This window comes from Bos indicus x Bos taurus, chromosome 1 (assembly GCF_003369695.1).
Source record: "Bos indicus x Bos taurus breed Angus x Brahman F1 hybrid chromosome 1, Bos_hybrid_MaternalHap_v2.0, whole genome shotgun sequence".
Taxonomy (NCBI): domain Eukaryota; kingdom Metazoa; phylum Chordata; class Mammalia; order Artiodactyla; family Bovidae; genus Bos; species Bos indicus x Bos taurus.
In genome coordinates this window covers 132,643,443-132,665,504 of record NC_040076.1, presented here as the reverse complement: position 1 = coordinate 132,665,504, position 22,062 = coordinate 132,643,443, and the positions used below count along the sequence as shown (strand labels likewise).

The 22,062-nt window shown below is 39.2% G+C and overlaps 1 protein-coding gene across 3 annotated transcripts in view; it reads left to right on the top strand.

The window, feature by feature from the left end:
* The window catches only part of PPP2R3A (protein phosphatase 2 regulatory subunit B''alpha), a 234,044-nt gene that overhangs the window by 112,874 nt on the left and 99,108 nt on the right, over nucleotides 1-22,062 (top strand). For all 3 annotated transcript variants that reach the window (XM_027545443.1, XM_027545444.1, XM_027545445.1), the window contains one exon: nucleotides 21,080-21,154. In XM_027545443.1, the coding sequence (XP_027401244.1) occupies nucleotides 21,080-21,154 (75 nt within the window). The remainder of the gene's footprint in view (nucleotides 1-21,079; nucleotides 21,155-22,062) is intronic.

Sequence of the window (22,062 nt, the reverse complement as noted above, 5' to 3'; positions counted from 1 at the left end):
CCTTTAGAATGGACTGGTTGGATCTCCTTGCAGTCCAAGAGACTCTCAAGAGTCTTCTCCAACACCACAGTTCAAAAGCATCAATTCTTTGGCGCTCAGCTTTCTTTATAGTCCAACTCTCACATCCATACATGACCACTGGAAAAACCATAGCCTTGACTAGACTGACCTCCAGTAATGATCAAAACCTAAAGAGACAGAGAATTTAAAAAACAGTAGCATTTTTAGTAAATTAAAATCTTGCTATGGGGAAAACATTAACAAAATAGACCAACAATTAGCTAATTTCATCAAGAAAAAAGAGAGAGCACTAATACACAAAATAAGAAATGACAAGGAGCAACAGAATAAATTTTTTAAAAATCATAAAAGACTATTTTTGCAGATCTCATATTTATTCGGAAATAAAATTGAAAACCTAGCTGGAATGGATAATTTCCTAGGAAACTGCTGCAGCTGCTGCCGCTAAGTCTCTTCAGTCGTGTCGGACTCTGTGGGACCCCATAGATGGCAGCCCACCAGGCTCCCCCGTCCCTGGGATTCTCCAGGCAAGAACACTGGAGTGGGTTGCCATTTCCTTCTCCAATGCATGACAGTGAAAGTGAAGTCACTCGGTCGCATCCGACTCGTAGCAACCCCATGGACTGCAGCCCACCAGGCTCCTTCATCCATGGGATTTTCTAGGCAAGAGTACTGGAGTGGGGTGCCATTGCCTTCTCCGTCCTAGGAAACTATATCTGACCAAAATTCATCCCATTTTATTTAGAAAGATTAATAGAGTAATTTCCTTGGAAGAAATAGAGATCTTTATTAAGAAACTACCCCACAAAAAGCAACAGGCCCAGGTAGTTTCAGGGGAATTCTATAAAACCCTCAAAGATCAGAGAGTCCTAATGCTCAGTAAATTATTCCAGAGAATTAGAAAGGAAGGAAAACTCCATAGCTCTTTCAATGAAATAACTATTAAACTGATATGTAAACCAAGTAAAGACAGTACAAAAAAGAAAACTGCAAATGAACCTAATTCATGATTAATGATAAGAAGTAACAAAATATTACCAAGCAGATGCACATAACCTGGTGGGATTTATTCCAGGAAGTCAAAATTGGTTCAAAATTAAGATCTTTATTAATATCACATATTGTATCTAAAAGAAAAATCATGATTGTCTCAAAAGATGCTGAAATAACTTTGGACAAAATTTTAACAACCATTCATAAAAACGCTCTGTGTGGATCAAAATAAACTGTGGAAAATTCTTCAAGAGATGGGAATACCAGACCACCTGATCTGCCTCTTGAGAAATTTGTATGCAGGTCAGGAAGCAACAGTTAGAACTCGACATGGAACAACGACTGGTTCCAAATAGGAAAAGGAGTTTGTCAAGGCTGTATATTGTCACCCTGTTTATTTAACTTATATGCAGAGTACATCATGAGAAACGCTGGACTGGAAGAAACACAAGCTGGAATCAAGATTGCCAGAAGAAATATCAATAACCTCAGATATGCAGATGACACCACCCTTATGGCAGAAAGTGAAGAGGAACTCAAAAGCCTCTTAATGAAAGTGAAAGTGGAGAGTGAAAAAGTTGGCTTAAAGCTCAACATTCAGAAAACTAAGATCATGGCATCCGGTCCCACCACTTCATGGGAAGTAGATGGGGAAACAGTGGAAACAGTGTCAGACTTTATTTTTCTGGGCTCCAAAATCACTGCAGATGGTGACTGCAGCCATGAAATTAAAAGACGCTTACTCCTTGGAAGGAAAGTTATGACCAACCTAGATAGCATATTCAAAAGCAGAGACATTACTTTGCCAACAAAGGTTCGTCTAGTCAAGGCTATGGTTTTTCCTGTGGTCATGTATGGATGTGAGAGTTGGACTGTGAAGAAGGCTGAGCACCAAAGAATTGATGCTTTTGAACTGTGGTGTTGGAGAAGACTCTTGAGAATCCCTTGGACTGCAAGGAGATCCAACCAGTCCATTCTGAAGGAGATCAGCCCTGGGATTTCTTTTGGAAGGGATGATGCTAAAGCTGAAACTCCAGTACTTTGGCCACCTCATGCGAAGAGTTGACTCATTGGAAAAGACTCTGATGCTGGGAGGGATTGGGGGCAGGAGGAGAAGGGGACAACAGAGGATGAGATGGCTGGATGGCATCACTGACTCGATGGACGTGAGTCTGAGTGAACTCTGGGAGTTGGTGATGGCCAGGGAGGCCTGGCGTGCTGTGATTCATGGGGTCACAAAAAGTCGGACACGACTGAGCAACTGATCTGATCTGATCTGATCTGATCTGATAAAAACGCTCAAGGGACTTCCTGGCAGTCCAATAGTTAAGGCTCTATGCTTCCACTGCAGAGGTCACAACAGGTTCAATACCTGGTTAGGGAACTGTTAATAAGATCTGACATGCCATATGGCACAGCCAAAAAAAACCTGCTCAAGAAAGTAAGTATTTGAGATACTTTCTTAACATTGTTACAATGTATATACCTAATGCTAAAGCCAGTGTGTTATTTAATAAGGAAATATTAAAGGCCTTTCTATTAAGATCAGAAACAGGGCAAGGATGCCACTGTCCCAGTACTGTTCAACATTGTACTAGAGTAATTATACAAGAGAAAACAACTAGAGGCATAAGAATGGTTGGAGACATTGTTAATTGGCTATAGTAAGTGAAAGTTGCTCAGTTGTATCCGACTGGAGTGGGTAGCCTTTCCCTTCTCCAGGGGATCTTCCCAACCCAGGGATCAGTCCCAGGTCTCCTTCATTGCAGGCGGATTCTTTACCAACTGAGCTGAAGCCCTACTTCAATACAAAATTAAAAGTTTTTTAAAAAAAAGAATGGTTGAAGAAGTATGTATTCATAAATGGCATGACAGTAAACCTGGAAATTCAAGAGAATCAGTGATAGAACTCAAACAATAAAAGAATTCAGTAAAATAGTAGGAAATAAAATTAACATACAAAATCAACAGATCTTCTGTTTATTACCAAAATGGAGTAACTGGGACTGGATTTGCCTTGCCATTTGAAACAACAAAAAACATCAGGCAAGAAATACAAAACAGTGGTTTTCAAGATGGCAGACATCTGGCAACAAAAGAGTGATTTCTGAGAAGCAGAAAACAAACAAGGTTAGCCTTATAATTTCCTTGAGAGAGTTTCCAAGCCACAGTGTACTGCTGGGGACCCTAAGCGGGGTTCAGCGAACTCCTGAGTTTAGGAGAGTTGAGAATCTGGAAGAAAAAGTAGCTAGAATTCTCAAGGCAGAGCACCAAAGAGGAAAGAAGTACACAGAGAGAAAACTCCAGAGATCTTCAGAAGTCCTCCATGAGAATCCAGCAGATATATCTGAGGATAGTCGCCAAAGGTGAAGAAGTGAAGTGAACGTTGCTCAGTCATGTCTGACTCTTTGCAACCAAAATTGGGACCATACCTGTGGGTCACACACAGCCAAGAATAGTATCTGACCCTACCACCCAGACTGGAAAACTTCATAAGACGTAGCACTGAGTAGTCGTAGGAGTCTTGCCTCAGTTGTTATTTAGTCACTAAGTTGAGTCTGACTATTTTGCAACCCCATGGACTGTAGCCCACTAGGTTCCTCTGTTCATGGGGCTTCCCAGGCAAGAATACTAGAGTGGGTTGCCATTTCCTTCTCCAGGATATCTTCCCAACCCAGGGATGGTACCTGTGTTTCCTGTATTGCCAGATGGATTCTTTACCCCTGAGTCACCAGGGAATCCCTCTTGCCTCAGTAGTGAAAGTGAAAATGAACTCGCCCAGTCCTGTCCAGCTCTTTACAACCACATGGACCGTAGCCTACCAGGTTTCTCTGTCCATGGAATTTTCCAGACAAGAGTACCAGAGTGGGTTGCATTTCCTTCTCCAGGGGATCTTCCTGACTCAGGGATCGAACCCAGGTCTCCTACATTGTGGGCAGACGCCTGAGCCACCTGCCTGAGTAGTGGGGGAGAATAATTAGCCCCAGAATAGACAGTGCTGGGTCCTGTCTAACAGATCAGGAAAGCACAATCTAGAAGGATGAAAGGTTTTTCAAAGTGACTTAATAGCATCCCAGAACAGAAAATATGTATTCTATTCAGAAGTTTAGAATAAGAATACAAAAATATCCAACCCTCAAAAAGACAAAATTCAAAATGACTGGCGTCATCAGGCATGCCAGGAAACAGAAGAATACAATTGATAATTAGGAGAAAAACCAATCAATTGAAACTGACTTGGAACTGACATAGATTTTAAAATTAGCAGATAAGTATATTAAATATCAAAACTGAACACTTTTTTAAAGACCCAAATTGAACTTATAGAGATGAAAACTAAGGTGTCTGGAGTGAAAGATATACCAGATTGGATTGACAACAGATTAAACATTGCAAATGAAATGGATAGTGAACTTGAAGAAATAGAATAGAAACTACCCAAAATGAGACACAGAGACATATAAAAAGAATTAAAGGAAAATGCAAAGAGCATCAGTGAGCTGTGGAACCTGGCTTCAAGCAACTTAACATAAATGGAAGAGAGGATGCTGTAATTTGTCGGGTCTTAGCCCAAGGACAGAGCTTCTAAAGCCTTGGAATTTCCTGAATTATAAGTGTCTGTGTTCTTCATGGTGGGCTCCTGGGATCACGCCTACATTTATACTAATGAGGTGACTCATCATGAGCCCCAATGTAGTTCTAGGATGAGAGCCTGCCATGCTGGAAGGGCAACCACATGAATAAAGGTTGAGGCTTTCAGCCAGGTGATAACCTGAGATCAGATTATCAGCCTGATCTCCAAAAAAGGGAGGAAGCATGGAGATTGAATCCAATCATATGGCCAATGATTCAGTTAATCATGTCTATATAATGAATCCAATCATATGGCCAATGATTCAGTTAATCATGTCTATATAATGCCCAGTTAAAAACTGGACACTGAAGCACAATTGAGCTCCCCTGGTTAATGATACACAGTGATGTGCTGAAAGTGTAACTTGTCTTGGGGACACAGAAGCTCCACGTTTCAGACCTTGCCCTGTGCATCTCTTACTTGGCTTGTCCTGATTTGTATTCTTTATAATAGAGTAGAAATCATAATATAGTACTTTCCTCGGTTCTGTGTATAGTGTTTGCCCAGTTCTGTCATTTGAGAAAGTTGTTGAACCTCAGAGGATAATGGAAACCCCCAAATTTATAACCAGTTAGTCAGAAGTGTGGGTAGCCTGGGAACCCCAGAGTTATGGCTGGTGTCTGAAGTAAGACGAGTCTTGTTTAGAACTGTGTCGTTAACCTCTGAAATCTGCACTAACTCTGGATGGTTAGTGCTGAAATTACATTGCACGGGGACCAAAAATTATTTGAAGAGATAATGGCCCAGAATTTTCTGTACTTGATAAAAACTATAAACCCACAAACCTAAGATTTTGATAAGCGCAAAGCTCAAGAAACACAAAATTATACCAGTGAAAGTAAAAGTCACTCAGTCGTGTCCAACTCTTTGCTACCCCATGGACCGTGGTCCATGGAATTCTCCAGGCCAGAATACTAGAGTGGGTAGCCTTTCCCTTCTCCAGGGGATCTTCCCAACCCAAGGATCAAACCCAGGCCTCCCACCATTGCAGGAGATTCTTTACCACCTGAGCCACAAGGGAAGCCCAGGAATACTGGAGTGGGTAACCTATACGTTCTCTAGCAGATCTTCCTGACCCAGGAATTGAACTGGGATCTCCTGCATCACAGGAGGATTCTTTACCAACTGAGCTATGGCACATCACAATAAAGTAGCTCAAAATCAATAATAGAAAGTTTGAAAAGTAGCCAGAGAAAATAGTCACATTTCATAGAGTGGAACAAAGATAAGATGACAGTGGATTTCGTGTTGGAAAAATCCAAGCCAGAAGACAGAGGAGAAACATCTCTAAAGTGCTGAAAGAAAAGAACAGTCAACCTTGAATACTATACCCAATGAAAATATCCTTCAAAAATGAAGGTAGACTAAAGATTTTTATTTTTGGACATAAAAAACTCAAAGAATTCATCACCAGCAGAAATGCATTACAAGAGATGTGTTTCATTTGTTTGTTTTTTAAAAAAGTTGTTTATGCAAGGAGGAATATAATACCAGATGGAAATACAAGTCTACACAAAGGAATGAGCTCCAGAAGTAGTAACTACATACATGTGATTTCTTATTATTCACATCTCTTTAGAAGAAAATTAACTCTTTAAATGAAGCTATCAACACTGCATTATGTTATTTCTAACATATGTTTAAGTACAGTTTAACAACAATAGCATAAAGATTAGGAGAAGAGAAATAGAAGTATATTGTTATGGTTCACATATAATCCATGAAGTTGTTTAACATTTCTTGCAAGTAGATTATACTAAGTTAAAGATGTATGTTGTAACCTCTGATGTACCTCTGAAATAACAAGAGCTATAGCTATAGTTATAGCTAATAAGCCAAAAAAGGAAATAAAAGAATTATAAAGCACACTCAGTTACCCCAAATGGAGGCAGAAATGGAAGGGCAAAAGGAACAAAGGCTGGATGGGATAAGAGGTTTAAACCTAACCATATCAATAGTCACCTATAAGTGGCGTGCATATCCCTCAAAGGCAAATGTTAGACAAAAATACCAAGACCTAAAATAGTATTAGACAAAAAAAACCAAGACCCAAAGATTAGACAAAAAACCAAGACCCTGAAAGAAACATAAAGACATAAACAGGTTTAAAAGTGAAAGGGGAGGAAAATATATATATCATACTAACACTAATCAAAAGAAGGCTCTTGAAGAAATGCAAATCAAAACTATAATGAGGTATAACCTCACACCAGTCAGAATGGCTATTAAAAAGTCTACAGATAACAAATGCTGGAGAAGGTGTGGAGAAAAGGAAACCCTCCTCCACTGTGGTGGGAATGTAGATTGGTACAGCTAGTGTGGAATGCAGTACAAAGGTTACTCAGAAAACTAAAAGTAGAGCTGCCAGCAATCCACTGTTGGGCACATATTTGGAAGACAAAAACTCTTAACTTGAAAAGATACATGCACCCCAGTGTTCAAAGCAGGACTGTTTACAGTAGCCAATACATGGAAGCAACCTAAATGTCCATTGGCAGAGGAATGGATAAAGAAGATATATATAATGGAGTGAAGTAATGTCATTTGCATTGATATAGATGGGCCTAGAGATCATCATACTCATGAAGTAAGTCAGATAAAGATGGATATCATATGCTGTCACTTGTATGTAGAATCTTAAAAAATGATACAAATGAACTTATTTAGAAACAGACTCACAGACATAGAAAACAAATTTATGGTTGAAGGGGAACCAAGGCAGAGGGGGGGATAAATTAGGAGCTTTGGATTAATAGATACACATACTATATATAAAGTAGATACACAACAAGGACCTACCATATGGCACAGAGAACTGTATTCTGTATCTTGTAATAACCTACAATGCAAAAGAATCTGAAAAAGGATATATTATATAATATATATAAAATAAGTAACAAGGATATACTGTAAAGCACAGGGAATGATGGCCATTTTCTGGTAATAATCTATAATGGAATATAATCTGCAAAAATTCTGAAACTAACATAACACTGTAGATCAACTATACTTCAACAAAAAATTAAATGAAAAAAATAGCTGATACAAATTTGTAAAATAAATGTCTATATTCTAAAAGATAAAGAGATAAAAGACAGGACCATTATAGTTGTTGTTTAGTTGCTTAGTCTTATCTGACTCTTTTGCAACCCCATGATCTGTAGCCTGCCAGGCTCCTCTGTCGATGGGATTTCCCAGGCAAAAATGATGGAGTGGGTTGCCATTTCCTTCTCCAGGGGATCCTCCTGACCCAGGGCTTGAACTTGTGTCTCCTACATTGTAGTTGTCTCCTGTATTGCAGGCGGATTCTTTACCACTAGCCACTAGGGAAGCCCCAAACAGGAAAACGTTAATTCTCACTAGAAATCAAAGAAATGTAAATGGAAGTAGTCTGAAGATAACAATTTACACATTCTAAAAGGACCCGCCAAAAAGTTGAATGTTAATATCCAATGATGGTGAAGTTGCCCAGAAATTGACTCATACATTCATTTACAGCCATATTGTTCCCACCCTTTAGCCAGAAGTGTTATGGCTAAGAACTCAAGAAAGAAATAATTTGGCAAAAGCAGAAAAATCCCTCCACATTCTTCTGATTTCTGAATGTTGGAACTCCCAGGGCTGACCCCTCCGACACCTCTTTTCCATGCACACACTGTTTGGAGGATCTCACCTATATACCCAGACCTGTCTCCTCATGGATCTGCAAGAAGAAAGCAGACCCCAGTAGAGATTTCCCAGTGGGCAGGGAGTGGAGGATTTTGAAGGCACTTCAAGGGCTCTGAACTCAGTCAAAAGGGCTATGAAGACAGGGGCCAGAGAGAACCCCAAAGCAAGTTTCATCAAGATATTAATTTCTTACATTGTTAATAGCCAAATGTCCCAGGCTTTATCTGCTGGGGGGTAAGGATGAGGTCCCCAGGAATTCTCTCACTGCAGTACCCCTCAGCTTTCCTGCAGGCCCCCAGAGTTCATGTGCCTTGACACCCACCTCCAAAGTCTGGGAATTATTTTTGCAAGGTAACCCATTCATATTTTGACTTCTTCACTGAAGTCCATGTAAGGGAGCAAAATTTGCCTCCCAAAATATCTAGATGTAATTATTTCAAGCTGAAAACAATCGAAGCCCAAAAAACTCAGAAAAAACCTTGACCATCTTCCTAGCTGCCTAAAAAAATTTAGATAGAGGACCTCTTCCTGGAACAGAGTGATCAGAGCAATCAGCAGAAATCTCTGCAAAGAATATGCACAAAGTATGGTGAGTGAAACTGAGCAGGGCCTAGAGATCACAGTCCACTCTGTGTCCTCCTGTCCTGTTGTTTGCCCAGCAAACCTTTGTTTATCAAACATTGCTTTTCCATCTTCACGTGAAGTGCTTTCCTCCCCTTTGAAGTCCCAAACCACCACCTCCAACATCCACTAGTGTCTCTAGCTGAAGATGGCATTTAAAGTAAGAGCTTTGGCCATTTTGCCTACTTACTCAGTTTTCCTGGGTCTCTCCCATGTGTACACATTATTAAACTTCTGTTGAATTTTTTGCCTGTTAAAAGAAAACTCTTATAAATAAATGGGAGGCTTTCTATGCTCATGGATTGAAAGACTTACTGTTTCTAAATGCCCGTACTGTCCAGAGCAATCTATAGATCAATGTAACCTCTATCAAAATCCCAGCAGTTCCATTCTGCTGTTCCCTGGCAGGTACCATTTCTGTTCTCTGCTTCTATGAGTTTGACTATTTTAGATACCCTATATAAGCGGAATCATGGAGATGTTGCTCAGTGAGTATAAAGTCTCAGTTATGCAAGACAAGTACGTTCTAGAGATCCGTTGTACAACATAGTGCCTCCTGTCATTAACAATACTGTGTTGTGCCCTTGAATTTTTGTTAGACGGTAGATTTCATGTTAAGTATTATCAAAAAACAAACAAAAAAAGGAGAAGCACAAGGAAAGTGCTGGAGATGATGGATATATCTGTTACCTTGATGGCAGCAGTGGTTTCCTAAGGTATGTGCATTTATCCAGACTCAGATAATTGTACATATGTACAGTTTTTGTATATCAATTATTCCTCAATAAAGTTGTTTTAAAATACCAGTGGTATTTTTACAGAAGTGGAAAAAACAGTTCTAAAATTCATATGGAAGTTCGAAGGACTTGGAATAGCCAAAACAATCCTGTAAAAGGAGAATAAAGCTGAAGTCTCACACTTTATGACTTCAAAACATATTACAAAGACACAGAAGTCAAAACAGGATGGTACTGGTATAAATACAGACATGTAGACCAATGGAACAGAATAGAGAACCCAGAAATCAAATTCTTGCTTATATGGTCAAATGATCTTCAGTGTTGCCAAGAGTAACAGTGAGGAAAAGATAATCTCCAACAAATGGTGTCAGGAAAACTGAATATTCATATGCAAAGGAAAGAAGTTAGACCACATCTCATAGCATGTACAAAAATTAAAATGGATTAAAGACCTAAACATAAAACCTCAAACTATATACCTTTTAGAAGAAAACATAGGGAGAAACTTTATGATACTAGTTTTGACAATGATTTTTATGGGTATGACACCAAAACCACAGATAACAAAAGCAAAAGACAACATGGGATTATATCAAATTTTAAATTTATATAATCTGGCTACTATCCAGATTATATAAAGAACTCCTGTGACTCAGTAACAACAAACAAGTAAACAAGTAACCTGAATTTGAAACAACCAAAGGACTTGGATAAACACTTCTCCAAAGAAGATAAAATGTCACATAAGCATATGAAAAGATGTTCAATATCATTAAGCAGGGGAATACAAATTAAAACCACAATGAGATACCACCTCACACCCATTAAGATGGCTACTGTTTGTTTTTTTTAAGTGTTGGTAAGGATGTGGAGAAACTAGAATACTGTTAAGAATGTAAAATGGTATAGCCACTATGGAAAATAAAACAGAAGTTCCATATGATCATCAGTACTACTCCTGGGTATACATCCAAAAGAATCGAAAGCAGAATCTCAAAGAGATGTGTACAGCAGTGTTGATAGCAGCATTATTCACTCTAGCCAAGAGGTGGAAGTGATGTAAGTGTCCACCAATGGATGAATGGATTAAGAAAACGTGGTGTATATATATATACAACAGAATATTGTTTACCTTTTTAAAAAAGAGGAATTCTGTCACATGAAGCGATAGATTAATCTTGAGAACGTTATGCTAAGGGAAATCAGCCAGTCACAAAAAGATGTATACTGCATGACTCCACTTATGAGGAATCTAAAGTGGTCAAACGCAGACAAATAGAAGAATAGTGGTTTCCAGGGGCTGGAGGGAGGATGAAGTCAGAGTTCGTGGTGTGATGAGTGTAGCGTTTCAGTCATGCAGGACTGAGTTGGATGGCAAGTGGGTAGAATCTGGTGATGTCCCAGATTGTGCAAGTGATTGACAGTATTGTAGTCTGTTGTAGTCTGTTAACTATAGTTATTTGCACCCCAAAATATCTGGATGTAATTGTTTCAAGCTGAAAACAATCGAAGCCCAAGTGATTGACAATACTGTACTGTAGGTGATTGTGCAAGTGATTGACAGTATTGTACTCTACACTTGTAAATTGTTGGGAGGATGAATCCTATGTTTTCTCTGCCACAAAAAGAAAAGAAAAGGCTGGGTCTATATTAATGTCAAAGTAATTTTTAGAGAATATTGCTGGGGAATGGCAAAGGGGTCAGTTTATCAGGAGGATATAACAATTCTAAATGTTTATACACCTAATAACAGAACTTCAGAATGCATGCAGCAAAATCCAATAGAACTGCAAGGATAAATCCACAGTTATAGTTGTAGATTTCCATGTGCTGCTCTTAATAATGAATAGAACAAGTAGAGAGAAAATCAGTAAGGATACATAGAACACTTACAAGACTATCAACCAACCTGACCTAATTGACATTTACTTTACACTTCACTGAACCACAGCAGAATACACATTCTTTTAATTTTTTCCTGTGAAATCTTTATACATCTTGTTGTCTTTCCCTACATGTTATCTTTTCTACTTTATCAGTTCAGTTCAGTTCAGTTCAGTCGCTGAGTCATGTCCAACTCTTTGCGACCCCATGAATCACAGCACTCCAGGCCTCCCTGTCCATCACCAACTCCCAGAGTTCACTCAAACCCACATCCATCGAGTCGGTGATGCCATCCAGCCATCTCATCCTCTGTCATCCCTTTCTCCTCTTGCCCCCAATCCCTCCCAGCATCAGAGTCTTTTCCAATGAGTCAACTCTTCGCATGAGGTGGCCAAAGTACTGGAGTTTCAGCTTTAGCATCATTCCTTCCAAAGAAACCCAGGACTGATCTCCTTTAGAATGGACTGGTTGGATCTCCTTGCAGTCCAAGGGACTCTCAAGAGTCTTCTCCAACACCACAGTTCAAAAGCATCAATTCTTTGGCACTCAGCTTTCTTCACAGTCCAACTGTCACATCCATACATGACTACTGGAAAAACCATAGCCTTGACTAAACAGACCTTTGTTGGCAAAGTAATGTCTCTGCTTTTTAATATGCTATCTAGGTTGGTCATAATTTTCCTTCCAAGGAGTAAGCGTCTTTTAATTTCCTGGCTAAAGGACACTAGGAATCTGAGTAAGAAGGTATGGGTTCAAGCATACCCTTGTCATATAGAATATACATACCTTTAACTCATACACAGAATATTTCCCAAGATAGACTATATTCTGACCATAGAATAAATCTCAACAAATTTTAAATATTCAGTTCACTAAATATGTTCTCTGACCATAATGGAATTAAATTAGAAACAATAACAGATCTGTGAAAAATTCCTAAATGTTTGATAAATAACAACTTTTAAATAACCTATGGGTCAGAGAAGAAGAAATCAAAAGGAAAATTAGGAAATATTTTGAAATGAAAATACAGCATATCAAAATTTATGGGATGCTGCTAAAGCTGTATTTAATAAGTGAGTTTAGCAAGGTTACAGATACATGATCAATATATGAAACTCAACTTTCTATATACTAGCAACACATAATTGAAAATAAAATCTTTTAAATACCATTTATAATTCTTCACCAAAATATTAAATACTTGGAAGGAAAGTTATGACCAACCTAGATAGCATATTAAAAAGCAGAAACATTATTTTGCCAACAAAGGTCCATCTAGTCAAGGCTATGGTTTTTCCAGTGGTCATGTATGGATGTGAGAGTTGGACTGTGAAGAAAGCTGAGTGCCGAAGAATTGATGCTTTTAAACTGTGGTGTTGGAGAAGACTCTTGAGAGTCCCTTGGACTGCAAGGAGATCCAACCAGTCCATCCTAAAGGAGACCAGTCCTGGGTGTTCATTGGAAGGACTGATGCTGAGGCTGAAACTCCAATACTTTGGCCACCTCATGCAAAGAGTTGACTCACTGGGAAAGACTCTGATGCTGGGAGGGATTGGGGCAAGGAGGAGAACGGGACAGCAGAGGATGAGATGGCTGGATGGCATCACCGACTCGATGCACATGAGTTTGAGTGAACTCCGGGAGTTAGTGATGGACAGGGAGGCCTGGTGTGCTGCTATTCATGGGGTTGCAAAAAGTCAGACATGACTGAGCAACTGAACTGAACTGAAACCTGTAGAAAAGAATACATTTGAATCAGTTCTAATGAGATGGATGAAACTGGAACCTATTATACAGAGTGAAGTAAGCCAGAAAGAAAAACACCAATACAGTATACTAACGCATATATATGGAATTTAGAAAGATGATAACAATAACCCTGTGTACGAGACAGCAAAAGAGACACTGATGTATAGATCAGTCTTATGGACTCTGTGGGAGAGGGAGAGGGTGGGGAGATTTGGGAGAATGGCATTGAAACATGTATAATATCATGTATGAAACGAGTCGCCAGTCCAGGTTCAATGCACGATACTGGAGGCTTGGGGCTGGTGCACTGGGACGACCCAGAGGGATGGTATGGGGAGGGAGGAGGGAGGAGAGTTCAGGATGGGGAACACAGGTATACCTGTGGTGGATTCATTTCGATATTTGGCAAAACTAATACAATATTGTAAAATTTAAAAATAAAATTAAAAAAAAAGAAGCCCAAAATAGAATATAAACAATAACAAATGAACTCTATTACAAATGGGTAACACAACTACATTAAAGAAGATAAAAGAAGATAAGGAAAGAGCTAAATAACCTTGGAAAATAATATCTTCACTGGATACTCTAAAGACGAAAGATACAAATACTGTAGTCTAGTTAGTAAATTACTTTCTCAATGGGGTAATGGTTGGCAATTCTATTAACAGTTACAAAGGAAAGGGGGAACCTTGCATTATTGAATTAAAATTATCTGTATGATTACATAGTTTTTAATACATATAGATACAGAAAAATACAAGTATATGGGTATGTATGAACTGATACACATTCATGTATTCCTAGTTGTGTCTACTAAGAGGATTCGGTAGCAATGACACCCTAGTAGTAACGAGCACTCCTAGCCCCCAGATTTGGTTCCAAATACCATTCTCCAGTAAAAGGAATCAGGGCTGCTTGGAGAAAAGGTTGATTCTCAGGTGAGAGCATAGACAATATAAAATGAGCCTGCACTATTTTGTGATACCAGAAAATATGGAAGTGTTCACAAAAGGATGGGGTATGTCAGGAGGACAAAGGAGCCAACCTAACAGCTCCCAGGGACCAAAGCTAGCTCAATTTGAGCAGCAGAATAATATTAGTATTTTATGATGCTATTGATAAACTGATATAATCCAACACAATGATAGTATTGGATTATAACCCATAGAATGAAATAAATACCCATGAGTCTATACTGACATAAATTGAACAAATAAATACAAGGGAAGGACAGCTCTTCCTTATAGAAAAATTTCACTTAACAAATGTGGAGGGGATGAGGGGAAAAGCAAAGTAAACACCACTATATAAATTTGGTCAGTCAGTCAGTCAGTTCAGTCGCTCAGTCATGTCTGACTCTTTGCGACCCCATGCATCACAGCACACCAGGCCTCCCTGTCCATCACCAGTTCCCGGAGTTCACTCAGACTCACGTCCATCGAGTCAGTGATGCCATCCAGCCATCTCATCCTCTGTCGTCCCCTTCTCCTCCTGCCCCCAATCCCTCCCAGCATCAGAGTCTTTTCCAATGAGTCAACTCTTCGCATGAGGTGGCCAAAGTACTAGAGTTTCAGCTTTAGCATCATTCCTTCCAAAGAAATCCCAGGGCTGATCTCCTTTAGGATAGACTGGTTGGATCTCCTTGCAGTCCAAGGGACTCTCAAGAGTCTTCTCCAACACCACAGTTCAAAAGCATCAATTCTTTAGCATTCAGCTGTCTTCACAGTCTAACTCTCACATCCATACATGACCACTGAAAAAACCATAGCCTTAACTAGATGAACCTTTGTTGGCAAAGTAATGTCTCTGCTTTTGAATATGCTATCTAGGTTGGTCATAACTTTCAAGGAGTAAGCGTCTTTTAATTTCATGGCTGCAGTCACCATCTGCAGTGATTTTGGAGCCCAAAAAAATAAAGTCTGACACTGTTTCCACAGTTTCCCCATCTATTTCCCATGAAGTGATGGGACCACATGCCATGACCTTCGTTTTCTGAATGTTGAGCTTTAAGCCAACTTTTTCACTCTCCACTTTTACTTTCATCAAGAGGCTTTTGAGTTCCTCTTCACTTTCTGCCATAAGGCTGGTGTCATCTGCATATCTGAGGTTATTGATATTTCTCCCAGCAATCTTGATTCCAGTTTGTGTTTCTTCCAGTCCAGCGTTTCTCATTATGTACTCTGCATATAAGTTAAATAAGCAGGGTGACAATATACAGCCTTGATGTACTCCTTTTCCTATTTGGAACCAGTCTGTTGTTCTAAATTTGGTAAACAGCACTATAAAAATGCCACAGTCAATTTCTATAAATGGCTGCTAATATTTGTGGGCAAAAATTTACAGAGAAACAGGATACTGACAGAGTCTCAAAGTATCTCCTCCATGATATTTATCAACTGTTAAAGGAACGTAATAAATTTATGGTGGCAGACCCAACAGATACCACTTTAACCAAGTATATTCAAAAATTAATACAAGTTGTAAGACCTATCAACACCACATACTCCTTGTATGACTGAAAAGGACACATCACTTCCGTGGTAAATTCACTAAAAGTGTGTAACTTTAATCATAAGAAAATACCAGACATGCCACATTGAGAGACATTCTACAGAAAAACTAACCAGAACTCATTAAAGTGTCAGAAAAATGAAACATAAGGAAAGACTGAAGAACTGCCATGGATTGGGATAGCAATGAGACACAAGAACTAAGTGCAGTTAGGATCCTGAAACGGAAAAAAAAAGACTTCAGGGGGAAAGCTGGTAAATTTTGAATAAGATCTGTAGTTTAGCATTGCTGCTGCTGCTAAGTCGCTTCAGTCATGTCCGACTCTGTGCGACCCCAGAGACGGCAGCCCACCAGGCTCCCCCGTCCCTAGGATTCTCCAGGCAAGAACACTGGAGTGGGTTGCCATTTCCTTCTCCAATGCATGAAAGTGAAAAGTGAAAGTGAAGTCTCTCAGTCGTGTCCGACTCTTAGCGACCCCATGGACTGCAGCCTACCAGGCTCCTCCATCCATGGGATCTTCCAGGCAAGAGCACTGGAGTGGGGTGCCATTGCCTTCTCCGGTAGTTTAGTATCAGGTTGGTACAAAAGTAACTGCGGTTTTGGATTGTGAATATTAAATCATTACAACTAGGCTCAAACACATCTTTATCAATCAAAATAGGAACAATTACAGTCAACACATTTTTGCCATCAAAAAATGTTTGTTTATTCCTGTAGCATAAAAATCTGTGCTTCAGGATTCAGTAAACTCTTGGAAAGTATTTTCTGCCTCCCGCTGGTTGTGGAAACATTTTCCTTGCAAAAAGTTGTCAAGATGCTTGAAGAAGTGGTAGTTAGTTGGCAAGAGGTCAGGTGAATAGGGCAAATGAGGCAAAACTTTGTAGCCCAATTCGTGAAACTTTGGAAGCGTTGGTTCTGCGACGTGTGGTCAAGCATTGTCATGGAGAAGAATTGGGCCCTTTCTGTTGCCCAGTACTGGCTGCAGGCATTGCAGTTTTTGGTGCATCTCATCAATTTGCTGAACATACTTCTCAGATGTAATGGTTCGCTGGGATTCAGAAGGCTATAGTGAATCATATGGGCAGCAGACCACCAGACGGTTACCATGCCTTTTTTTGGTGCAAGTTTGGTTTTGGGAAGTGCTTTGGAGCTTCTTCTTGGTCCAACCACTGAGCTGGTTATCACCGGTTGTTGTATAAAGTCCACCTTTCATCACACATCACAATTTGATCGAGAAATGTTTCATTGTTGTTGCATAGAATAGGAGAAGGCGACACTTCAACGATTTTTTTTTTTTTCAGTCAGCTCATGAGGCAGTCATTTATCAAACTTTTTCACCCTTCCAATTTGCTTCAAATGCCGAACGACCATAGAAAGATCGATGTTGAGTTCTTCAGCAACTTCCCATGTAATTGTAAGAGGATCAGCTTCGATGGTTGCTCTCAGTTGGTCATTACCAACTTCTGATGGCTGGCCACAGTGCTCTTCATCTTCAAGGCTCTCATCTCCTTTGCAAAGCTTCTTGAACTGCCACTGTACTGTATGTTCATTAGCAGTTCCTGGGCCAGATGTGTTGTTGACATTGGTAGTTGTCTCCACTGCTTTACAACCCATTTTGAACTTGAATAAAAAATCACTGAAATTTGCTTGTCTAACATCATTTCTGGAGTCTAAAATAAATATAAAATAAGTAATAAGTCATTAGTCATAAAGCAAGAAATGTGCATTAAGATGATAACCACTTTTATTTAAAAATGTATTCCACTATCAAACAACAAAGTTCAACAGAGTGAAACCGCAATTACTTTTGCACCAACCCAGTATTACAACAATGTTCATTTCTTAGTTTTGATAATTGTACTGTGGTTTGTTCAGTTCAGTTCAGTCGCTCAGTTGTGTCTGACTCTATGCAACCCCATGAACCGCAGCACGCTAGGCCTCCCTGTCCATCGCAAACTTCCAGAGTCCACCCAAACCCATGTCCATTGAGTCGGTGATGCCATCCAACCATCTCATCCTCTGTCGTCCCCTTCTCCTCCTGCCCTCAATCTTTCCCAGCATCAGGGTCTTTTCCAATGAGTCAGCTCTTCACATGAGGTGGCCAAGGTACTGAAGTTTCAGCCTCAGCATCAGCCCTTCCAATGAACACCCAGAACTGATCTCCTTTAGGATGGACTGGTTGGATTTCCTTGCAGTCCAAGAGACTCTCAAGAGTCTTATCCAACACCACAGTTCAAAAGCATCAATTCTTCAGTGCTCAGCTTTCTTTCAAGTCCAACTCTCACATCCATACATGACCACTGACAAAACCATAGCCTTGACTAGATGGACCTTTGTTGGCAAAGTAATGTCTCTGCTTTTGAATATGCTGTCTAGGTTGGTCATAACTTTCCTTCCAATGAGTAAGTGTCTTTTAATTTCATGGCTGCAATCACCATCTGCAGTGATTTTGGAGCCCAGAAAAATAAGTCAGTCACTGTTTCCACTGTTTCCCCATCTATTTGCCATGAAGTGGTAGGACCAGATGCCATGATCTTAGTCTTCTGAATGTTGAGCTTTAAGCCAACTTTTTCACTCTCCTTTTTCACTTTCATCAAGAGGCTTTTAAGTTCTTCTTCACTTTCTGCCATAAGGATGGTGTCATCTGCATATCTGAGGTTATTGATATTTCTCCCAGCAATCTTGATTCCAGCTTGTGCTTCTTCCATCCCAGTGTTTCTCATGATGTACTCTGCATATAGGTTAAATAAGCAGGGTGACAACATACAGCCTTGACGAACTCCTTTTCCTATTTGGAACCAGTCTGTTGTTCCATGTCCAGTTCTAACTGTTGCTTCCTGACCTGCATACAGGTTTCTCAAGAGGCAGGTCACTTAAGTTGTTACCACTATGAGAAGCTAGGAGAAGAACATAGGGAATCTCTGTAATATTTTTGTAATTTTCTGTAAGACTAAAATTATTTCCAAATAAAAATTTAAATAAGGTTCATTGGTTTTAGACTGTACTGGTAAGTACAGTCTAAATAGCTAACTGCTCTGAGGAAACAAAGAAAAGAGATGTAACTGATGTCTTTCCATTCATGACTAGCCAATTAATAGATTATTTCTGTGGTAGTATTACTGTTGCCTCTGGTTATTAAATTAACAGTAATTATCTCCATTAGATTCTTCAGACTCATTGAAAATGTTTTAAAAACCTAATTAGAAAAAAAAAAAAAACTCATTTCACATGCTAATAAGGTAATAATGCTCAAAATCCTCCAAACTAGGCTTCAGTAGTATGTGAACTGAGAACTTCCAGGATTTAAAACAAGCTGGATTTAGAAAAGGCAGAGGAACCAGAGATCAAATTGCCAACATCCCCTGGGTCATAGGAAAAGCTAGAGAATTTCAGAAAAACATCTACTTCTGTTTCATTGACTACACTAAAGCCTTTGACTGTGTAGACAACAAATAGTGGAAAAGTCTTAAAAAGATGGGAATACCAGACTACCTTACCTGCCTCCTGAGAAGCCTGTATGCAGGTCAAGAAGCAACAGAACCGGACATGGAAAAACAGACTGCTTCAAAAGGGGGAAAGGAGTTTGTCAAGGCTGTATATTGTCACCCTGCTTATTTACCTTATATGCAGAGCACATCACGCAAAATGCCAGACTGGATGAAACACAAGCTATAATCAAGATTGCCAGGTTCAGGATGGGGAACATGTGTATGCCTGTGGTGGATTCATTTCAATATATGGCAGAACCAATACAATATTGTAAAGTTTAAAAATAAAATAAAAATAAATAAAAATAAAAATACTTGAAATCCAAAAAAATAAAAAATAAAAGATTGCCAGGTGAAATAACAATAATCTCAGATACACAGATGATACTACTCTTATGGCATAAAGTGAAGAGGAACTAAAGAGCCTCTTGATGAAGGTGAAACAGGAAAGTGAAAAAGTTGACTTATAAATCAACATTCAGAAAACAAAGATCATGGCATCTGATCCCATCACTTCATGGCAAATAGATGGAGAAACAGTGGGAAACACTGACAGACTATTTTCTTGGGCTCCAAAATCATTGCAGGTGTTGACTGCATCCATGAAATTCAAAGACACTTACTCCTTGGAAGAAAAGCTATGACAAACCTAAACAGCATATTAAAAAAGCAGAGACTTTACTTTGTCAACAAAGGTCTGTATAGTCAAAGCTATGGTTTTTCCAGTAGTCATGTATGGATGTGAGAGTTGGACCATAAAGAAGGCTGAGTGCTGAAGAATTGATGCTTTTGAACTGTGGTGTTGGAGAAGACTCTTGAGAGTCCCTTGGACTGCAGGGAGATCAAACCAGTCAGTCCTAAAGGAAGTCAGTCCTGAATATTATTGGAAGGACTGATGCTGAAGCTGAAGCTCCAGTACTTTGGCCACCTGATGTGAAGAACTGACTCATTAGAAAAGACCCTGATGCTGGGAAGTATTGAAGGCAGGAGGAGAAGGGGACAACAGAGGACGAGATAGTTGGATGGCATCAATGACTCAATGGACATGAGTTTGAGCAAGCTCCAGGAGTCGGTGATGGACAGGAAGGCTGGCATGCTGCAATCCATGGGGTCTCAAAGAGTCGGATGTGACTAAGCAACTGAACAACAAAGGAAAAAAAAACTATTTCACGGTTTTAATGTTCAAATAGTCTTCTATGAGAACAGGATATCAGATTTAAAATAAATAAAAACCTAAATTGGAAAACAGATTTATCAACACAGTGATTTTGATGAACATTAGCTGACTCACGTACCTTAACATAAAGTTATTTGGCTACCAGGCTATTATTTTTTCCAATAATTTCCCATGTCTATAGGTTAAGAAAGAATCATTCTAGTTGGCTTCTGTCTATCCTCCTTTTTGTGTAAATTTCACTTGGCAATCTCTAACAAGATCTATGGGATGAATTTCGCTGACGTGTGTTAGAATTACAGCATGTACCTGTAAGACACTTGATTTACAAATCACCAGATATAGCCAGATTAACATTTTAACTTTCTTGAAGTATACTGTACATATCCAAGTCACACAAAAGTGTGCTTGTGAAATATTTGAGTTTAATAAAATACTAGTTAAATTTTAAGTGTATTGTTCAGTATTGTGAAACAGCAAGTATGCTCAACTGGCAAGTATTGTACAAGAGTTTAAAAAAATTCAGTATGTATCTTAGGGGGTTTTTTGGTATGTTTGTTAACTTAGTTATGATTTTGTTCTTTTTCAGGATGTGGTAGATACACATCCTGGCCTCACGTTCCTGAAAGACGCTCCAGAATTCCACTCCCGGTACATCACCACGGTAGGCTGAGTCCTTTTTTGTCTTAATAAAACTCTTTTAAGTTTCCTTTTTGTCACTGCCTAGTATCTAAGCTTTTAGATCTTTATGTAGAATGGGCCATAATGATTATTTTAAATGGGAGGAAATAAAATTGAATTAATTATTTATATCTCATTCACTTCTTCTATGTGCCTAGTGCTTAAGAAGTCTCTTGTATACAAAATCTAAGTGATATACTCATTCTTTCTGGTCTCCATTAATATTGATACCCAGTTGATCTTTAGTATTTGCAAATAATACAAGAATTTTTCAACAGCCTTTTCCCAAAAAAAAAAGATGTTATCTAGAGTACCTCAAAATTAGAACTGAGATGATAATGAGAAATGAGTATTTATAATCAGAAAATAAATCATGTAAGAATTTAAAATAACATAATCACAGTCTCCTGTTTTGCAAGGTGTTCTCATTCCGTTTCTCATGCACAGCCTCATTCGATCAGTCACAGGCAGGGCATGCATTACGGGTGAGAGCTCACAGGCCTGCAGCTCACACTGCAGCCACACCAGGCGTTCTCTGCCCTAGCTCCCAGATTATCTGTGCAAGAATTCCACAGATGAACCTCAGGGCACACCTCGCATTCACAGCCATACCCGGCTGATACGATCCCCACCTCTGGTTCAGCTCTCCCAGTAAATAGGGCAGTCTCTTCTGAGGAAGACCCTCTCCTTCTTGGGGCACTTTTTGTTGGCTATGGATTGTTGGGTTCTGTTGAATTACAGAATACTACCACTATTTTTTCTCCTGTAGGAACTTCATTATTTCCTTTTACATTGATTCTCTGCTGACATAAAACTTTATAAGACTTCATTTGAACCATAAGATGTCACTGCCATCTAAGACTGTCTTAGAAGTTGTTTTTGCTTGTAACC